Raw genomic sequence first — 20,295 nt, forward strand, 5'->3', positions numbered from 1 at the left:
TTTTATACCAACAATAATAAATTAAAAAGGTAGTTTTAAGAATATCCCCTTATTCAATCATATATGTCGGCTATTAGTGGGACAAAATTTTAAATTTAATATGTCATCTATTTAGGGATGGAGGGAGTATAATATGGAAGGGTCATTCAACTCAAAGCCAGTTGGCTTTGAGTTGGATGTCCGCAGACTTTAATATGATATCAGAGCTTGGCCCATACCTGTACGCGGGGTGTATCCCGAATAACCGACTATCCATAGCCGAATGACTGGTCACATGTGCATTCGTGGCCGAATGACTGGTCACTCTACGCAGGTCCACGTGTTAGACCGAATTACTGGCCTTACAAGTGATGGAACGTGTAAAAGGACAATAGTCCAACATTCCTAGTATCTCCATAATGAACTCAAATGTAATATGGAAAGGCTGGCTAATAACTCATTTGTCAATTGGTTTTGAACTAGATGTCGGCATATTTTAATAGTTATGTACCTCGATGGCTCGATGGACATCTGGAGGGAGAGAAAATCGAGGGACAGATTTGGAACTTAAACCTTGTGATTTCAATAATACTCCGTGGTTATATCCGGCATCTCAAACCAATAAAATAAACAACTGAAAGACTCCAGCTTTTAACTAGCAATACAGTATGCTCCAACTCATTCAAATGTTGTTTGACTTATAGTTAACAGAGAAAACAAGGCACTCTTTGGTGAAAACAAAGAAACTAGAAGAAGATTTTAGATACAGTGGATATGGAGTCTCCATTTAAGGTTGATATAGTGAAAGGGAAGGTGGCTTTGATAACAGGTGGGGGATCAGGGATTGGGTTTGAGATAACTAAAGAGTTTGGTAAACATGGAGCTTCTGTTGCTATTATGGGTAGACGTAAATCTGTTCTTGATTCTGCTGTCCTTTCTCTTCGTTCTCTCGGTATCCAGGTTAACTTACAACACAGGCCTATCTCTTTACCAGTCTTTGATTTCCAACCTTATTTTATATGTATTGAGTCAATTATTAGTAGTTGACTTGTAGAAATTTTGTGCAAGTATATAGATTCTTTGGGAAATGAATGATTTCGTTAGATTACCCAAACTTGTCAATCTTTGCTACTGATGTTATTGCTGAGCGTTACTGAATACAGAATCTGTATCAGTTGGAATTATTATCTCCAGTTTTGTTACTTGATAGTACTAGAACTTTTCATATTTGAGCATCTACATCAATTGTTAATATGGTTTCAGGCAATTGGGTTTCAAGGAGATGTCCGTAACCAGGAAGATGCAACCAGAGTTGTCGATGCAACTTTTGAACATTTTGGGAGGATAGACATTCTTGTTAATGCTGCTGCTGGAAATTTTCTTGTGCCTGCTGAGGATTTATCCCCTAATGGCTTTAAAACAGGTTTCCTTTATTTTCCCCCTCTATACCTTTTTTTTTTTTGAAATAAAAAATTTTGTGTCTGGATAATTGGGTGCCATATTTGATATACATGTTCATGGCTCTTTAATTACCAACAAGTTGTGTATTATTGGGTACAAATATAAATCCGATTACGGTTTACAAACTCAATGATTTGCACACGAGAAGCTACATGGCACGACATGCTTTTAGCATAATAGAGGTTGAGCCAAGTATTTTTTTTTTCAATTTTAATTGTTTGGAGGTCTTTGCAGTTATGGACATTGATACTGTTGGTACATTTAGAATGTGCCATGAAGCATTGAAATTAAATTGTAGTAATACGTGAAAACAAAAACCGTCTAGTTTAAAAACAGTTCTTATAGACTTATTGCATGCAAAACATGCTTTGGATGGAAACACGATATGCTTTCGTAATTTCATTGGAACGTTATGATACATGTAAAAGAATAAGTTCATTAAGATGGATAAATTCATTACAGTACTAATGGACAAATAAAGAGACATTTTAGTCTAAATTATTTGAACTATTGAAACTTGACCCAAGCAAATGGATTCCTTAATTGTCCTATTAATTAATTGTCTCTAGATCTCCGTCTCTTTATATATAGATTTCGCTCGCAAATTATCATCCAGACTAAACCATCTCATACTCTCTCATTTCAAAATTTCAATCTATGGATATGAAAAATATGAATCTTAATTCCAACGTGAACGACAACGACTACGAAGATTGCTACTATGATGATGAGATGTTTGCCGACTTGAGAAGGCAGATTCTACTTCTAACCGATGATGAAGATGGATATCGGACAGACTTGGGGAACTCCAAGACGGCACAAATAACAAGATCTAAGGCTGGTCCGCATATTAAACTAGTAAAAGCGTGTGGTTTATTCAGTTGTTGGATTCATGAACACCGGTATTATACAATTCCAGTGGTATTTAGACACGAGGAAGTGAGACGTAAATGCAGTAATGGAACTGGTGTGTTCATTCCGCGTATAATTACCCATCAAACAATGAGAATCAATTGAACACCATTCATTTATAGACACTAATAATGTAATCAGTTACGTTTGAATTGTAATGACACTAAAGTTTCGCCAAAAAAAATTTCACTTGTGCATCATGCGTGGCTGTAATCAGATTAATTGTTAACATTCTATAATTCCATGGAATTTGACTTAACAGTTAACATCATCAATGCTGATATGTACAGTGTTCTTAATTTATAACGGGTTATGCTCTAGTCATTGGATCAATATATGCTTCAAAGTACCAACCCATATGGATTACCAAAAACCAATTGCAGAATTACAAGCGGCTCAGTGAAGTCAGCTTTTTACAGCAATGTAGACAGTAAATAATTGAACCAAGAGGCAAGGTTGCTGCTGAAAAATATATCAAGTTGACGGGAGAATGGTCTCAGAACTTTGGTCACATTGTGTGATTTCCACCGTAGTCAAAAAATTCCCCGAGTTTGTTTATTGGCTTAATTTGATGGGCTCCATGATGAAAAATGCAAACGGATTTTTCCTTTTTTTTATAACAACATTGCTAGATTGGGTGTACCAGTTTCCTGAGAGGGTACACAATCTTGCTGAGCCATGTTTTTTTTTTTTTTGCGGTGTCATTCGTAGAGAAAAGGTTATGTGTGGATCTTTACAATTCTTTTCATTTTACGGTTTCCAATTTTATTTTTTTTACATTGGGCTTGATTACTTTCTCCAAACACGGCCCAGCTGAAATTAGAAAACCATCCCAAAAGTAAACAATAGAAAATTTCTCATGTTCAAAATAATCACAAAATTACAACTTAATTATAAATTCCACTTAACACACTAATTATAATATCTAAAATAATTCCTGGGAACAAAGAGAGACAAGGAATTAAAGAGATTATAGAATGACAAATGTAGCTAATACATATGCTGATTACAAAATTTGACCATCAAAACCTGACAGACTCTCTTAATGAAGGGGCATATATTAATTACCTGTGACAAACACATCTGTAGTGATAAGCACTATTAACAGGGTCATTTGCATCAACAGGAATTTGCTCAGCTCTACACCTAAATTTACAACCTCTGCACTCATTGTAAGTACAAGTTGGAGCTGTGGATCCTATCATCAATCTTCTTGAATTTCTCTTCTTGCTCCATCTGTCTCTTACACCCTATAAACAAAACATAACACAATATAGGTCTTTGGGTTCGGCATTGAGGATGAAATTACACTGAACAAATTCTTGACAGTCTAACGTTTTTATGGCATGCACGACATTTCTTTTTTCTTTCTAAAACGGTCTATGGAGAATCTGGAACTACTGACTTCAAGTACGAGAGTCACCCTCCTTACAAATTGAGGTAATCACAATTGTTAAAATAGATATTTGAGTTTACACTTTTGTTCTTACCTTTAAGTTTAGTTCTTGAAGAGAAGCAGAAGAATGAGGAACTACTGCCGTTTGCTGTTGATAGTGAGAAAGAGTTTCCACTCGACGAGCCGTTGCTGCAAGACCTGTAAAGTTACAAAAACATGCCAATTCACATTACAAAAATGCAATAAACAACCCTCCAATAAATGAATTCCTTGGATTGGACATGGCACATATACAAATGTAAAGAAATAACTAGCTAGCTGGCCAGTTAACATATAGTACCTTGTATGGCGACTGCTGTAAGGATGAAGAAGAAGAGAAAGAAATGGAAGATGTTGTTGGTGAAGGGTTTAGCAGTAGCCATCACTGCACTGAATTTGGAGAAAAGATTTGAGTGGGGAAGAATGAATGGTCAATCCTTTCAAAGTAGAGATATATTAGTAGAAGACAATACTAGAAGATAAGAGTGAGAGAGACTGGGAAAAATTCGACCCCCCTTATCTTTTTAATTAGCTTACGCAAAATGCATTCTAATAGGATTTTCAAAATAATTTGGCCGTCGGAGTTAAATTGGGACATGACTTTCACATTTAATCCGAAATTACGGACGGAAGAAAAATACTCACGGGATAATTTTATTGTGAACCAAGAACAAAAGGAAAAAAGTGAGAGCTAAAAGATAGGGTACTAGACTGCCATGCACGGATTGAACACAAGAAAGAGGTCCCCATGGCACCCAGTACATCCAATACACATGCATTCCCAATACTATTCTCTTACAGCTAAGATTCAGTCATGGATGGGGAAATTTTGGTCAAGGACGGAGAGCTCACAAGTGATAATTCTATTCAAGTTTTGTTGTTTTTCCTCGAATTGTAATTTTGAAAAGTTTAATGGTGCGAAATTCAGTTAAAAATATTTTGGCCAGTTAAATTGAACCCACGAGAAAATTATGCTATAAGAATGAAAGTTGGTTTTTCGATTTCTTTTATGTGCTACAAGTACACTAGTACCGGTGAAAGTATGCTTTTTCACATGGTTGTGGTACATCATGATTGGACAACTCGCATGAAGAGGAAGATTGTCAGCAACCATCTTCGGCTCATATGTCCGGAGGGAGGCACTACTATTTTAGATTGATTTTTTTTTTGGCAAGTTTCGGACAATTTTATGGTGTACCGGTGAAAGTATATTTTTTTCACATGGGTTGGTTCATCATGATTCGAAAAAAAGAATATAGAGATAGATAAAAATTCGGACTGAAACGGGTGCTGAATGCTGAAGTAAAGGAGTACAGAAGATCGACTTCGTTGTTACTTGTTCCTCATGCAATGCTTTTGTGCGAGATCTTATTCATCGAGCTTCCAGGGAAAAAGAATATAGAGACAGATAAAAAATGATAAAGTCACTCTTATTAACATCAAAGGCCAACGTAATGTATTGGACTTATTGAGTTATCGAGTTCCAACGGTGCAGTGAATTTACTTCAAAAATTAATTAAAAAACACATAATTGGTTAATAAATCTTTCAATTTCAATTAATGGGTCTAGATGACATGTAAAATATGACAGCGCATCAAATAACTAAGAATTCAAATCCAATGTTTTTTTTTCTCTTTTCAAGAAGCTTTTTCATTAATGGTAACTCAGGTTACAACCAGTTTAAGATACAAAAAAACAAGATCATAGCGTAAAGGTATGATCTTGAGAAATCTGACAAGAAAAAATGAAGGATTATCAGAGTAAGACAAATACGAATAATGAATAAGATCCAATTAAAAATTGGAGGAGGATGGTTCTTCTCGAAATTTATACCAACCATTTTCTTTATAAATATGTGCTCCCAAAATAGAAGTGATTTGCTCAATTTTTTATAATTAGGGATGAGGATTCCATCGTCAGAAAAATCAATAATGAAGATTCTGTCGTCGGATAAATTAATGATGAAGATTTTGTCGAACAATAAAAATGAAAGTTTCTCATCGGAGAGCATACCTTTTTTTAAGCATACCTTGTGATTTTAAAACCTAAACTAATGATCAAGAATCGGCGTTAAAGCATAGATGAATCTACAAGCCATCGTAATGGTATAGATAAGCATAAACCACGATAACAACTAAACCAGAAAGCAAATAAATAAATGAAGAGTTGTCGATGGTGTTTTTATTATAGGAGAGTGGAGTGAGAATGGATTCCGTCTACTTTTTTTTTTGGTTCTTGCAAATTCAATAGTTCTGATTTCTAATAGGGAATATTGATAAACTGCTCCACTCTCAATTTCGGTTTAATAAATTGTCCCCGTTTTTTTCAACTTTTCAAAACTGCACCCATGTTAACTTTTCCATCTAATTTAGTTTTCCATCCAATTTTTACTTATTTATCCTTTACTTGTCACGTTTATCTTCTACTTCATTTTTCCAGGTCCGTCGAGCTCGGTTCATGGATTTAGGGTTCAGGGTTAGGGGTTTAGGGTTCAGGGTTCTGAGTTCATGGTTCTGAGTTCATGGTTCACGATATAGTTCAGGGTTCAGGGTTTAGAGTTCATAGTTCAGGCTTCGTTGTTCATGGTTCAGGTTCATGGTTCACGATATAGTTCAGGATTAGGGGTTTAGGGTTCATGGTTAGGGTTCATCGTTCACGACATAGTTCAGGGGTAAATATGACTTTTTAACAGGTGAGATAACTGCCACCTTGCATTTAACGGGATGGAAAGCGTTATTTAAAAAAAAGCGGGGCAGTTTAGAAAAGTGCAAAAATGCGAGGGCACTTTTTTTACCCTAATTCAAAACTGGGTCACTTTATCAAAATTCCCTTTCTAATATCCTATTTGGGCATTGTGTCCAAACCCAAACTAATATCTAACACCTAAGTTATTAACAGAGAATTTTGATAAAATACCCCGCTTTTTGGATGCCCACTAAAAAAATGTCCCGATTTTTAAAACTTGTTAAAATACCCTCACGTTAGTTTTTCCATCTAGTGTTAGTTAAGACTAATTTACTTTACATATTTTCCCTTTTATTATTACCACATTGATTTTATACATCATTTTTCAGGTTCGTTGAGTCAGTTTCAGGATCGTTACAGCGCTCAGGTTCGTTACATCATTTCCCAAATAGGGTTCATCATTTTAATTGTTTTTGGGTTTTTGGTTGGAAGAAAACGACCTTCTACAACATTTTTTTTAGATTCGTCGAGCCCGGTTCTGGATCTTGACAGCGCTTCCAGGTTCGTCGAGCCCGGTTCAGGGTAGTTACACCATTTTCAGGATCGTCGGATCATTTATCCTCCCCACCAAAGAGATGTAATTCAGAGGTAAATATGACTTTTAATTGGAAAGATAACTGCCATCTAGCACTTAACTGGATGTAATTTGTCTTTTATATAAAACGGGTACTTTAACAAATTTCTAAAAAATAGGGACACTTTTTTAATGTAATGTGAAGAGTAGGGGTACTTTATCAAAAAAACCCTTACTAATATGCCCCTGAAAATAAAATATAAAAGTAACAAAATAGAAACAAATCTAGACTTCATAGCAATTTGTTAAACAACAAAAAGGAAAAATCCCTAAACATGAAAACTGTACTGCTATAAACACATATCAAATAATACATTATTATCCCCACAAACAAAGATGTACGAAACGAACCACCAACACTTTTTTGTTCTATCCCTTATAGTTATTTTTCCGTGCTACAAACCCTATTTTAATATTTGTAGGAAAACTGTACAACAAAAGTCTCAACCAAAAGAACTTCTAAAAAGTATTGCACCGTAAATCAATTAGTGATGTAAACGAAGATTGAACTCCAAAGCATCATAATTACGTAACTAAAACAAAAAATTGTGTTTAAGAAAGGGGGGATATCAAATATAAATCTAAGCTAGGGTCATCATTACGCCTTCATCATGCCATACACTGTATGTATAGAGCTTGGGTAATGAATTGTCAAAACAAGAGCGAAGCTAAATTTTGAGCTTCCAATATTCCATCTTTTCTAGTTTTTTTGAGTGCACTAACTATATTCCCGAATTCAGTCATCTTTAACACTTCCCACTGTTTTAGTGTGATTGTCAATCGGCCGTGCTATTTGGCTCCCTCTTTTCTACCTCCCTAATCACCTCCCTACAATCTAAACCCCACATCTAGGAAATGGTGAACCCTAATGTGAATTTAAATCTGGATGTGTGATTGAGATTGGAGGGAGGTGAATAGGGAGGTGGAAAAAAGGGAGTCAAATAGCATTTCCGATTGTCAATTCATTCATTGGGGTGATCATCCATAAAAAAACTTGATCTAAATGTTTTCTTCACTTACTTTTTCTTCACATGACTTTCCTTTGTGCTTGATTTTCGACATCCACATGCACATTAATATCATGCTTGTTCTTCGTTCAGGATTATTTTTTGTGCTTTGATTCAGCAAAATTCCTCCTGCTTTGGCTTCCTACAATAAAAAACAACAAAAGATTTATGACACAGGTGCGTAAAATGTAACCAAGACCAAACCAAATGTTTCCAATCATGCTCAGGTGCATCTGCGTTTAGACCTATATGAATAACATTTTTTTAATCGAGTGTAACAAATTATGCACCCAAGCTGTGCATATGAGTTTACCGCAAGAAGAAAATCAAATATTAACCAAATCCAAGCAAGAAGAGTTTACTGCAAGATTAAAATCAAATTGAATCAAGATGCACCCTGGGACATATGAGTTTACTGCAAGATGAAAATCAAATTTTAACCAAATCTAAGAAAGATGCACCCAGGTGTATTTGAGTTTACTGCAAGATGTTAATCAAATTTAAACACATCGAATCAATTATGCACCTAAGTGAATCTAATTTTTACAGCAACATGAAAATCAAATTTAAAAAATCTAATCAATTATGCACCCTAGGTATATCCAAATTAATAGCAACATGAACAACAATTTTTTTAATAAAAAAAACTAAGCAATTATGTACACATGTAAAAAGCAAAAATCAAAAAGACAATGATTAGGAAACTTACGAGTTCGGAGAATATTTACAGTCAATGTATGTTCTACGCTGCTCATCCTTTGAAAGTTATTGAAGAATTTGAGAAACTAGGGCTTTAGAAGATTTTTTTTTAGGGTATTTGAAAACCAATACATCTGGCGATTTAAATGTCGATGATGGTGATATTTGATTCATTGCTGGTGGTGAAGAAAGGTGATGTTTATTGATTGTAGTAGAGGAGGTGGTGCTGGATATGGTCGTGGTGGAGAAATTTGTTGGTTTGGTGGTGGAGAGGGGGAAAATAACAAGGTTTTGGTGTTGGATTGATTGTTGATTGTAGTGGAGGAGGCGATGCTATTGCCGGTGATTATGGTGTTGGTGATAGTGAAGATTGTGGATGAGTTTGGGTTCTGGTGTTGATGGTAGAGAAGGAGAAGATAACGGGATTTTCTGGGATGTAATAGTGTACATCGTGTACGAAGGAGAAAACTAAGCACATGTATAAATGTCCATTTTAAAATTTTATTTTAACCGTTCATTTCACCGGATCGTATTTACTTCCACTAACATCATGAATAACTTTTTAACTCTCTCCATTGTCTTCTCCATAAAAAAAATTTCTAAATAGTTATCCAAATCTAGTTTTTGTAAAATCTTCTTCTTCAAACCTAAATTTATTAGGATTGAATCTGATATATCAAATTCTCCGATTGAATTTGGGTTTTTAACCGTATAATTATTTTTTTGCTTTCAATAAAAAATCACATTGTGATTTAGGTTTTAGATTTTATTTTTATGTTACTGATGTTGTATATATAATGGCTATTTCATTAAAATAATATTAATTCTAATCGTCATTAGTGCGTTTTGTTATAGACTTTGGACTCTTGTATTGAAATTCGATGATAGATTGGAGCATATCTTTGAAGACGATCAATCCCGATGTGACGATGATCAAGATCTATATGAAGAAGATCAATGGTTATTGAAATGAATTGGGATTATGAAGATTAGCGCAAACTACTTCTTCTACAAAACATTTTATCTTAACGAAGAAGAAGTCTCTAATTGGTTGAAGAATAATCAAAATACTATTATTCGGATTAGTCTTTCCCATTTTATTGAGTTCCATGTAGATCAACATTGTAAATTAGTTAAATCGATGTGCAATGTATAATGATCTTTTTTTTCTTTTTTGATAAAAGGAAATATATTAAACCTTAAACAAACCTTACATCATTCAGATTACAAACATTTCTTAAGAAATAAACCTTCCTACCTACATTCCAGTATTTAGAATCTACATAACCCAATCCATACATGTTTAAACTGTCTGCTATCCTATTCGCAATGAAATTACAATCCTTCTTGATGTGGTAATAAGAGGAGGAAGCAAAAGAATTGTTAATGCTTAAAGCTTTTAGTAAAAAAGCTTTACATTTCCAATTTAATGCAAATTTTCCCCTCTTCATTCCATTAATCACACTGAACACTGAGACTGTCATTTAAGAAGATGATATTATCTAATCAATTATCTTTGGCCCATGTGCAATGTATAATGATGAAACAGGAGGGTATATACGTTTGCCACTTCTGCTATATGACATTCTAAACCTCAATTTGAATGAGGTAATCAAATAAACAAATTTAGGGATTCTGGAAACCCCTCTTTTCGGGAAAAAAAAGATCGCATAGCCCATTTTCTTAAAAACAAACACTCTGGGGAAAAGGAAAATTTAAGAATTCTATTATTGGGAACAGATGGGTTTTTGGGGGCTCTTTGGAGTCATGAAATAACAATCCATAGAACCCCATATTTATACTTTTTTATAGTGTCTAATCTACCTTCATTTGATTAGTGCTTATTTATATTTTTTTCTAGATCTGTTGCTAGAAAAACAAGCAAAGGAAATTGAGCACATTCATGCATGCGAGGTGGCGGAGGTTAACGTTTAAGCCATTTAATTCGCATGTGCCAGCATCAACTAGATATTCAAAAATAGAAAAACAAACCAGATAGAATCTTCCAACTAGCTATCCAAATATATTTCTTGTCCCTTTGATTAATTTTATAGTAAATTAAAAAATAAGGAACGATCAACTGTGTCTTTGATGCATACTCGAATCTATAAATAGGGTTGAATATCTCATTCACTTTCAACAAACCATTTTTAGAAAGTGTATACTACTTGTACGGAAGAAATTTACCTATGGCTCGCAGCAGCATTGCAATGCTTCTTATAGGCATCCTTTTTGACGTGATGACTCTTACGTGTACAGCGAGTAAGTAATCGAGTGATAATATTAATTGATGTTTTAGCGTTAATTTTTACAGGTCTAAAGTGAAAATTTGCTATATTTATTGGGTTTTTTTTTTCTTAATTGGTGCTCTGAAAACTAATTTCTTTTATTTGGTTAAAATGATATGGAAAGCGTGACCGTTTCGATGCAATTGTAGAACTGGCCTCTGAGCTTCAAAACCAGGTTCCTGTGATCGTATCGAACTGCTACAATGAAGAAGACTGTAAGCTACACTGCAAAAGCTTAGTTAAAAAATGCGCATGTGATAGGACACCTAAAGAGCTCATTGGTGTTCGGCTTATAAATAGCGACCCCGGTCATTGCGCACATGATGATGAGTCCAATGAGGATGTGTGCGCCTCAGGGACGGACCCAAGAAGCCTTAATTTTTTTTCCACTTCGGGCTAATAGTCTTGGACGAGCAAACATTTCACTTTTTTAGGCGGTTAGAGTGTGACGGCTACCTGGGCTAAAGCCCAGGTTAGTCCAGCTGTAGGTCCGTCAGTGGTGCGCCTGCTGCTTGCTTCGGTGATAAGACCCTAAGGATCTGTTTGTGGCCGTTGCAAATCAAAGCTAGTTGATTTAGCGGAAAATTGGCCATTTGTCCAAATATTTTTAAATCACGGTTCAAATGGACGAGTAAAAAATAGTTCGGAAAATGGGTCATTTGTCCAAATATTTTTAAATCACGGTTCAAATGAACGAGTAAAAACTAGTTTGGGTGAAATGGCCAAAAAAAAAATAGTAAGGATGAAACTGGTTTCATTCTAGCTTAAATTTAAAAAATAGAAAGGATGAAACTGGATACATCCTGTATAAATTAAAAATAAGAAAAAATATTTGAAAATGGGCACGATGAAACTGATTACATCCTGCCTATTTTTACATTTTTGGCCATTTAAACAGTATCAAAATCTAATTGTCCATTTTACCCAGGAATTGTTGATTTTGGTCTTTTTAACCAATTTTGTGAAAATAGTTTGGGTGAAATGGCAAAAAAAAAATATAGCAAGGATGAAACTGGATTCATCCTAGCTTAAATTTAAAAAATAGCAAGAATGAAACTGGATACATCCTGTGTAAATTAAAAATAAGAAAAAATATTTGAAAATGGGCACGATGAAACTGGTTATATCCTGCCTATTTTTACATTTTTGTCCAATTAAACAGAGTATCAAAATCTAACTGTCCATTTCACCCAGGAATTGTTGATTTTGGTCTTTTTGACCAATTTTGTGTTGATTATGGAAGTTCTTGTTGTTGTATGGTTTGGAATTAAGTCTTGTCGTTATGTTATATTAATTTGGTTGTGTTCATTTATTTTTAATCGTTTAAATGAAGCTGTGTTCACTTCAATTTTGTGTTATTGTTTATATTTGGTCTGGTTTTCCGTTCACAAGTAGAAGTAAAGATTGAAGTATGTTTTCGTTTTCAAAATATCGGTACGATCATCTTGTCATGACAATTATGGCATATCGTACGGATATTGATTTTGTAACCATTCTATACATTCAGTTGCGAAACCATGAGGGGAGTTGAGAGGGGCTAAGAGTTCTTCCGTTGATAAATTATTGTTGGCTATTTTCACAAACCAGAGTGGTTTATCCACCGAAAAAAAAACCGAATTGTACATCGTGTGAGATGAAAGGTGGGGTCCATTTCTTCCCTTTTCTATCCCAATACACAGAGGGACACGAGCGATCCCTTTCGGTGCCCACCTTGATGCTTCGCTTTCAGTGAAGTCCACTCTGCGCGTGTGATGCTAATTTTGTGGAAGGTTAATAAATCTATTACTATCATAAAGGGAACTCCCCTTGGGCACTGTTCATGAACAGTAGCTGAAGCTGCAAAATTTGGAATACCGCTGTTTTTATATAGTATATATTTTCCACAAAAAATTATTGTTGGAGAAAATGAGTTATTTAATAAATGGATTTTTGGTCTTGGTGTGGTTTGATCTCATGACCTAAGGGTCTAAGGATATTCACTCATTTTTGAGTGAATGAAATGGAACCTTTAATCCCACATTGTGGAAAACTAAAGAGGTGCTCCACTATATAACCATGTGCTCATGGATATGTTGTAAAACAATGTGGGTGGAGCGGGGGGCCGAAAAATACATGTTTCGACCCATGCCCATGCGCGTATACCATGCACCAAGTTCCTCTTCTACTCGTATTTATTTTTGGCGAATTTTTCTTTAGGAAATAAATTCCAAAAATATTTTCTTAAGAGTTTTATTTGTGGAAAATTCATTTTACGAGTTTTACTTGTTTTTGAAGAAAACCAAAACCTAACTTGATTTGCAAGTATCTCATCCTATAAATATGACTCGAAATTCTGTTTTCAAAACACACAAGCATCGACTATCTCTAGGTCTACTTTTCTTCTTCTTCTTATTTTTTGTGCGGCATTTTACTTCCATCCCTGTTGCTGAGTTCAAGAGTGGGTAACTTGCGTTGTGCTAATTCAAGTTATATCGGGCAGTCTTATCCTGGACACATCTTCGCACGTTGGGGTTTAGCATTACTTCAGAGTATACCTGCGAACTAATGTGTTAAGGACAACTTGTTGAACCTGTGATTCTGCCCTCATCAATTTGTTAGTGGTAGAGTTGTTTGATACGGTTCTTTATATTTATTGTTTGATACATCTGACGTTTCTTCTATTGTTGCAAGACTCCAACAATTATTTGAGGGCATATGCGTAGCCTTAACAATATTTAATTAAGAAAAAAATTAACAACAAATTAATCGACCAAAATTCTTGAACGTATTTGTAAAATTAAAAGAAAGAAATCATCTTCTGAATCAAAGCCTTATTCATCTCTTTTCAATAAGAATTAGGGGTTACAAGAAGAAGATTGTTGAAATTGAAGAAGACCTCTTCTTTTCTTACGAGGATTGTGTTTTTTTTCTGATTTCAACTCAATTATCTTTTCTCCAACAAAGACGAATTCTATGATTTCTTAAGAACCTGTTCATTATGCGGATTTGGTGGTAACTGCGGAGACAAAGAAGGAAAGATACAAACAAAAGAAGAAGAAGGGGTATTAAAACTTAGGATTGTGTTACTAAAAAAAAATGAGAGTGTGATTGATATAGCACGCGCAAAAGCGCGTGCCGAGTGTTCTTGTTTAATGAATTGGATTATTATGATTAGAAACCTTGAGAAAATGGTAATTATTAGCTCGATCATTCGCTGCTGACGCAAGTGCAAACAACATTGTATTACGCATACATCACTAGCTGCTATATTGAGGTTGCCCGTGCCCGCTGAGCATCTCAATTCGTGCCTAAAGCACTCAATTTAACTTTATCATTTAATGATTTTCACTAGTTTTCTTTCGTGTATGTGCATGCATAATGCTCTAGAAACCTTGAGAAAATAATCATAGAACCAATGATATGGGTATTCCTGGCGGGCGAAGAGTGTAACTCTTGTTTCTTTGGAATATATCGGCCTTTACTCTTTTTTGGCGGCTATATATACACACAACCACGCTTAAACAACTTTGGATCTTTATTAGTTAGAAGTGCTTATCTGAAATATCATACAATTGAGACCATCCGCACTGCAACATCTTAAACAGAATGGGTTTTTTTATTTAAAGTTTCTAGCTTAATTTCTTTACTATCAAATGTAAGTGGATGAATAATTGATAATAATTATTTGTTCTCTAAAATTCATCTTGATCTTCGTCATCTCTTCGTCATCTATCTACTTGCATCTGACGGTGGATTTTAAATCAAGAAATTCGTTCCCAAAAACTAAAAAATTATATAACTATATTTTTGAATTTCTTGTAATTAAGTTTCTAAAAAAATTGAATAAAACAACTAATATTATAATTTAACCTTAGATATTATACCAAGTAAGGATAAATAACATTTATCAACGGCATACCAATTTTAAAAAGATAATTTAAATTGTTTTATAACTAATTTCAGATCAACATTGCTTTTAGAACCCGCTTTTGGTCCATCATCTTCTGTGTACCAGGTGGTAACTGGATATAAATCTTGACATTTGTATCTTATGCATTTTTGGTTGTGGTATATATGTGACAGTATGACCCCATGTCGTACTATGATGGATCATCAAAGCGGTTATGTAGTTATGTTCGATGTGGATTCCCAATAATTTCCCGCACTTTGAAACTTTTGACAGGCGATCTCTTCGCTAGATATGCAGTTTATCAATTTGATGCGACAATTATCTATCCTAACGGAATTGTCATGGTGTGTTCCCACTTTATCTCATATTGATTACATAGTATTCCAAAAATATAAATGTGCATGGATTGAAAAGAAAGAATCGATTTTCAGTGTATGGATTGATATCGCTAAAGTGACAAGATTAAACATACCAATCGCAAATGTGCCTGCAAGATTATAATTTCTCAATAAAGGAAATACACCGTAGGTTAAGGTGTTGCAACTACACTTGGCAGCAGTGTAGTTTACGTTGTGACTCCATAAATGAAAATGAAGAGACCATTAGGTTTAAAGCTGCACAGGAACATGCACGGAATCGGTGTGTCGGACAAGAACCGAAAAATTGTGTCGGAAGCGGATATGAACCTATATGTGTGGTTCTATAATTATTTCCGACAGTACCAAACCGGAAGTGCCGGTGAGTAATAGGCGTCTAGATAAGTTAACCCTAGTCGTCTATGTTAGGTCTTATTTATCGAGTCTATCTCATTTCCATTCAGTTTTACTTCTTATTTTTCCCTCTGGACTCTCAACTGAAGTTTGATGAACAACAACAGCGGCACAACCAAACTAACCCATCCCACCGTTCACTTCTTCTTCACCGTCACCACCACCTTCTTCTTCACCAACCAACTGAAGAGAAATCGGTTACTTCTTCTTCTTCAATCAACAACAACAAATCAGGGAAAATCATTCATATGATTTTGGGAGATTTGTTTGAAGAAAAACAATAATTGCATGTTTAATTAAATCGTTTAATTGCATGTTTGAATCTAATTTAGGGTTTTATTTGAGATCAATTTGTATCGATTTAGGGTTTTGTTTTCATTTCTCTTTACATGATTTTGGCATGTTATTGTAAACCTTTGTTTAAGAATTGTGCTTTTGATTGATTGGTTTAGTATTAAGAGATTCAATATCAATTATGTTCTGTAATTTTTGTTAAAGTAAATGGAGTAGAGATTTGGATATTGATTATTTATTTGTTAGGGGTGAGGATTACATTTGATGAGCCCAAATATGGAGTTATTGTGATCAATTTGGTGTGAAGTTCCTTAGGAAGACGCGCAGGAATTAAACAAAGTTGCAAATACTGTTGATGCATAATATAAAGTTCTTTCATGTTCCTCCATGAAGCATGATTTTGTTCTTTTTGTATGCAGAAATCGCCCGAAAAACTGCTTCCAAAACTTTCTCATCATCACTTTCAATTTGCACATTAAAAATGATTCGATTGAAGTAACCACTGGATTGTTGTAGAAGATGACTGATCCGCGATGTCTTCCTATTCTGTTGTTGTTGTTGCTGAGTAGGTCCTCCCTCTAATGAAGGCTCATGTATTATTAGAGTTGATTAAAGCCAAAACAGTATTACTCGAATAAGCAGGATGAAACAAAGCAGTATTCATTCTAGTTGTGAACATTTCTGGTTGAGAAGATATTCGGGAATTTTTGAACACCCAGTCCCATCTGGATTTCCGAAGTCCCCACATAACAATAGCTAGAATTTCTGGCCAATGATTAACATTTGCATAAACATTAATGGAGATATTATACCAGGTTGAGAACCATATGTGGAAGCCTAAATTATCGGAGAGCATGTGAATTATATTAATATTCAGGCAATTGTAAGCAAAAATAACAAAATCACATTTCATGAAGAGATGAGTTAGAGTTTCTTCCTGCTTCCCAAAGTTAGGGAAATTCTTTTTGATGGATTGAATTATATGTACGATCCTTAATTTCATTCAGTGTGAGAATTGAGTGTGCACATTTCCAGATAAATTTTTTAATCCTTGGCGCTACATTTATGCTCTGAATGTTTTTCCATATTTTTTCTGCTTGGTAATTTACCTTCCACATTTTGTTCTTTTTGTATAGAGATTTAAACTTCCCTTTTTGTTCTAGCTTCCATATAATCTGATCCTCTTCCTCGATATTCATTTGTATTGCTTTGGTTTGGTTTATGGATAGGTGTTTAGGAGAATTAGGTAATGATCAGAGCCTATCACTAAGAGGTGTGTGATATATAGTAGCTTTTGGGTTTTCTTTGAACCATCTTGTGTTTTTTAAACCTCTGTCGACCCTATCTTCGGTTAACTTACTATCCTTCCTTTTGTTTGTCCCGGTGAAATTGTATCCCAGGTTCCCCAAGTTTCTGAAGATCTGCTCTTGCTGGCATTGTCTTGATTTTATCTACCTCTCTTTTCTTGATGAATTATGAGGTTTAGATCATTGCTCGGTCGAACTCACAAGTGTTACTATATCAAGCTTGTTATCAAATTTAGTTGCCAAAACTATATCTTGATTTATAGTTTGCAATTAGTTAAGTCTCGGTTTAGGATAGTGTAGTTGACAAACGTACCAGTCATCATTTGCATTTTACCGTTTGAAGGCGAAAATTAACCGAAGCTTTTGGAGAACTTCATCAACAAAAGTTAAGTGAAGACTGAACCACATATTTCTCAAGTTATATTCACTTTTCTATTCTTGAGACGTTTGTCGTATAACTGTTTAGACTAGCTTGCATAGACAAAAATTTCGAGTCGAGAACTATTTATTTAGTTAACGATTTTCTCGAAATATAATGAGTAAGCTTAATGAACACTTTTTCATACTTGATCAATTTCGGTAGAGAACATTTATTGTTCAGAACCAAATCATGATTCAAGTTTATCATTCAAAAATAGCCTGGAACAGTGATATGTGTCATTGATGTTATTCAGGAATGTTTCGAATTAATTTAGAGAAATATAGAACTACTATATTCGGAATAAAAGACAGTGTTATCAGTCTTACAAACTGAGAAAACTATTATATGTCTGAAGCCGTATTACATGTACTCGTACACGTAGTGGAGTAGCTACATATCGACTTTCAGATTTATGTCATACGCATACTCGTATGCACATCATGGGAAAATCGGTATGTTTCGTGATCCGGATAGGTATGCATATTCCAAAACAAATCATTTTGTAACTGTGGTAAGGGAACCGGGTTAAAGTATTCAAACCGGTATCTGCCAATACAGTTCTATGTTCTAGAACTAGTTTAGTACCCAAATCGGTATGCAAACTAAAAAGGTTCTGTGAACTCCGGAACCGGTAAAGTCTTAAGGTTTCCAAACCGGTTCACAAACTAAAAAATCTCTGTCAACTACGGAACTCAGTTTTGCACCAAAGTTTGCAAACCGGTACGTGAACTAAAAACGTTATGTCGACTCGGGAATTCAGTTTTTCTAATTGTTGATACACGAAAAATGATTCCCCTTAACCAGGCTAGGGTGCTCCAAAGAGGAGAAAGGACACACATGGAACATGGGGAGTTGGAGACTAAGGCCCAAGTCCACCAAAGAAGTATCCCGGAGTTGGAAGGAACAATGAAGGAATTAACAAGGAAGAAGGAGGTTATATTAGAAAAGGGATGGCATTAGTAATAATTAAGGAGGTTTAGGACACATGTCAAGATGTCATAAAAGAAGGGGCTTTTCGAAAGTCTATATAAGAAAGGACAAGGTACAATGGAAATACAACTCTCTCTCATACTATTCTAAGAAAAGTGAGGTCATCTTGGTAGACTAGGGCGGGTAGAACCTAACAAGAATTCCGGTATTAACATTTGGCGACCACACTCGGAGGCTCGTGTCTAGTCTATCATGATGCAGCCAAATAACAGTAACCTCGGCGCGGTAGGAAATCAATCAACTAACCACCATGTTGACCTCGACGAGGTCATCATAGAAGAAGGGGATAGCGAGGAAGAAACACCACATCAAAACGCAAACCAACGATCTGAAGATGCCCACCAAAATACCACGCGCAAAGAAGATGCACAAATGGTTCGACAATCAAGACCGGTAATCCATGGCACGCATAGTATTCAGAAAGAATTAGAAGAGTGATTACAAAAGAGGCAAGCATCGGAAGAAGGGATAGCCCAATCCGTGATTATAGGCCAAAGTGCCCCTAGGAAAGCAACCGAAGCGGAAAAACACCAGAATACCGAGGCTGCAGTAATCACACAAGAGGAAATGGCGGAGTACCTGGAGCATAGGTATAATATCACGAAGCAAGATAACCACCCGCAAACAAACAACCCATGTCCCTTGAGTATTCGGGAATATCAGTACCCCGAGGGCTATATTTCTCCCAAGTTTAAAACTTACGATGGACACGGAAACGCGCGTGGATATGTCAGCCGTTTTCTCTCAGCCATGAATGATAGAATTTTCGAAGAGAAACTGTGTTTGAGGGAATTCCCCAAATCAATGGCAGGAACAGCCTTTACTTGGTACGATAACTTAAAATAAGAAAGCATAGATTCTTGGCTCATTATGTACTCGATGTTTATGGGAAAATTCTATTTAGCCAAGCGGAAAGTTAAGTCTATAGACCTGAGCAGAAGCGGACAGAGAACAGGTGAAGAAATAGGGACATATATAGCAAGGTTCCGACGAACGACACTAGATTGTCATGAAGACACTAGTGAAGAAGCACTCGTGGAAATATGTGTACGAGGAATGATTCAGTCCTTCAAAGGGAGTTTGATCAACTTCAGATTTCAAACCTTCGTCGAACTAGAGGAAGCTGCTGAAAGAATCGCCGACTTCATGGAAGAGTTACCCGCTGAAGTTAACTGGCGCCATACTGTAGGTAGCACATCCGTAATCCCCTACAAGCCTAACAACAAAGAGGGAAGCGGAAGCCGACAACAAGGAGGAGACCTCCCCCAAAGGAAAAACAGATGGATCAGAAGGGATTCGAGATCGTCTCCTCCTCTACTACCATATGGAAGAGAACAGACTGTTCGGCTCCTCAATCAATGGGTAGCCGAGGGTGAGGTTAAATTTCCACCGACGGTGGTGGATGTCAATAAAATGAATAAAAACGCTGCAAGGTATTGTCATTATCATAGGAGAATGGGACATTCGACAGTGGAGTGTCTCGCGATAAGAAGCATATTCGAAAGGAAACGCGAGTCTGGAAG

At 35.5% G+C, this 20,295-nt stretch overlaps 2 protein-coding genes and 1 long non-coding RNA gene across 3 annotated transcripts; 1 reads left to right on the forward strand and 2 right to left on the reverse strand.

The window, feature by feature from the left end:
* Positions 1-613: 613 nt before the first annotated feature.
* On the forward strand, positions 614-1,748 carry LOC113280264 (peroxisomal 2,4-dienoyl-CoA reductase-like). The gene is made up of 3 exons (XM_026528910.1): positions 614-939; positions 1,243-1,402; positions 1,675-1,748. Exons 1-3 carry the CDS (start codon positions 754-756, stop codon positions 1,746-1,748), a joined length of 420 nt encoding a protein of 139 aa, XP_026384695.1. The 5' UTR covers positions 614-753.
* A 1,469-nt stretch (positions 1,749-3,217) lies between these two features.
* LOC113278297 lies at positions 3,218-4,256 on the reverse strand. The gene is made up of 3 exons (XM_026527179.1): positions 4,089-4,256; positions 3,843-3,946; positions 3,218-3,602 (listed from the first exon to the last, which is right to left on the reverse strand). The coding sequence occupies exons 1-3, from the start codon at positions 4,168-4,170 to the stop codon at positions 3,417-3,419; spliced, it is 372 nt and encodes a 123-aa protein (XP_026382964.1). The 5' UTR covers positions 4,171-4,256; the 3' UTR covers positions 3,218-3,416.
* Positions 4,257-7,313: 3,057 nt separating this feature from the next.
* On the reverse strand, positions 7,314-9,917 carry LOC113278298. The gene is made up of 2 exons (XR_003325413.1): positions 8,824-9,917; positions 7,314-8,256 (listed from the first exon to the last, which is right to left on the reverse strand). It is a non-coding gene; the product is annotated as an uncharacterized LOC113278298 (long non-coding RNA).
* Between the last annotated feature and the right edge of the window lie 10,378 nt (positions 9,918-20,295).

Source organism: Papaver somniferum, chromosome 5 (genome assembly GCF_003573695.1).
Source record: "Papaver somniferum cultivar HN1 chromosome 5, ASM357369v1, whole genome shotgun sequence".
Classification (NCBI taxonomy): Eukaryota; Viridiplantae; Streptophyta; class Magnoliopsida; order Ranunculales; family Papaveraceae; genus Papaver; species Papaver somniferum.

Bases quoted from the DNA above. Each gene is read 5' to 3' on its own strand.
- LOC113280264 (XM_026528910.1), top strand. From the start codon at position 754: ATGGAGTCTCCATTTAAGGTTGATATAGTGAAAGGGAAGGTGGCTTTG. The intron at 940-1,242 runs GTTAACTTACAA...ATATGGTTTCAG, and splicing joins TTCGTTCTCTCGGTATCCAG to GCAATTGGGTTTCAAGGAGA. The intron at 1,403-1,674 runs GTTTCCTTTATT...AGGTCTTTGCAG, and splicing joins CCCTAATGGCTTTAAAACAG to TTATGGACATTGATACTGTT.
- LOC113278297 (XM_026527179.1), bottom strand. From the start codon at position 4,170: ATGGCTACTGCTAAACCCTTCACCAACAACATCTTCCATTTCTTTCTC. The intron at 3,947-4,088 runs GTACTATATGTT...GTAACTTTACAG, and splicing joins TACAGCAGTCGCCATACAAG to GTCTTGCAGCAACGGCTCGT. The intron at 3,603-3,842 runs GTAAGAACAAAA...TTTTGTTTATAG, and splicing joins TTCAAGAACTAAACTTAAAG to GGTGTAAGAGACAGATGGAG.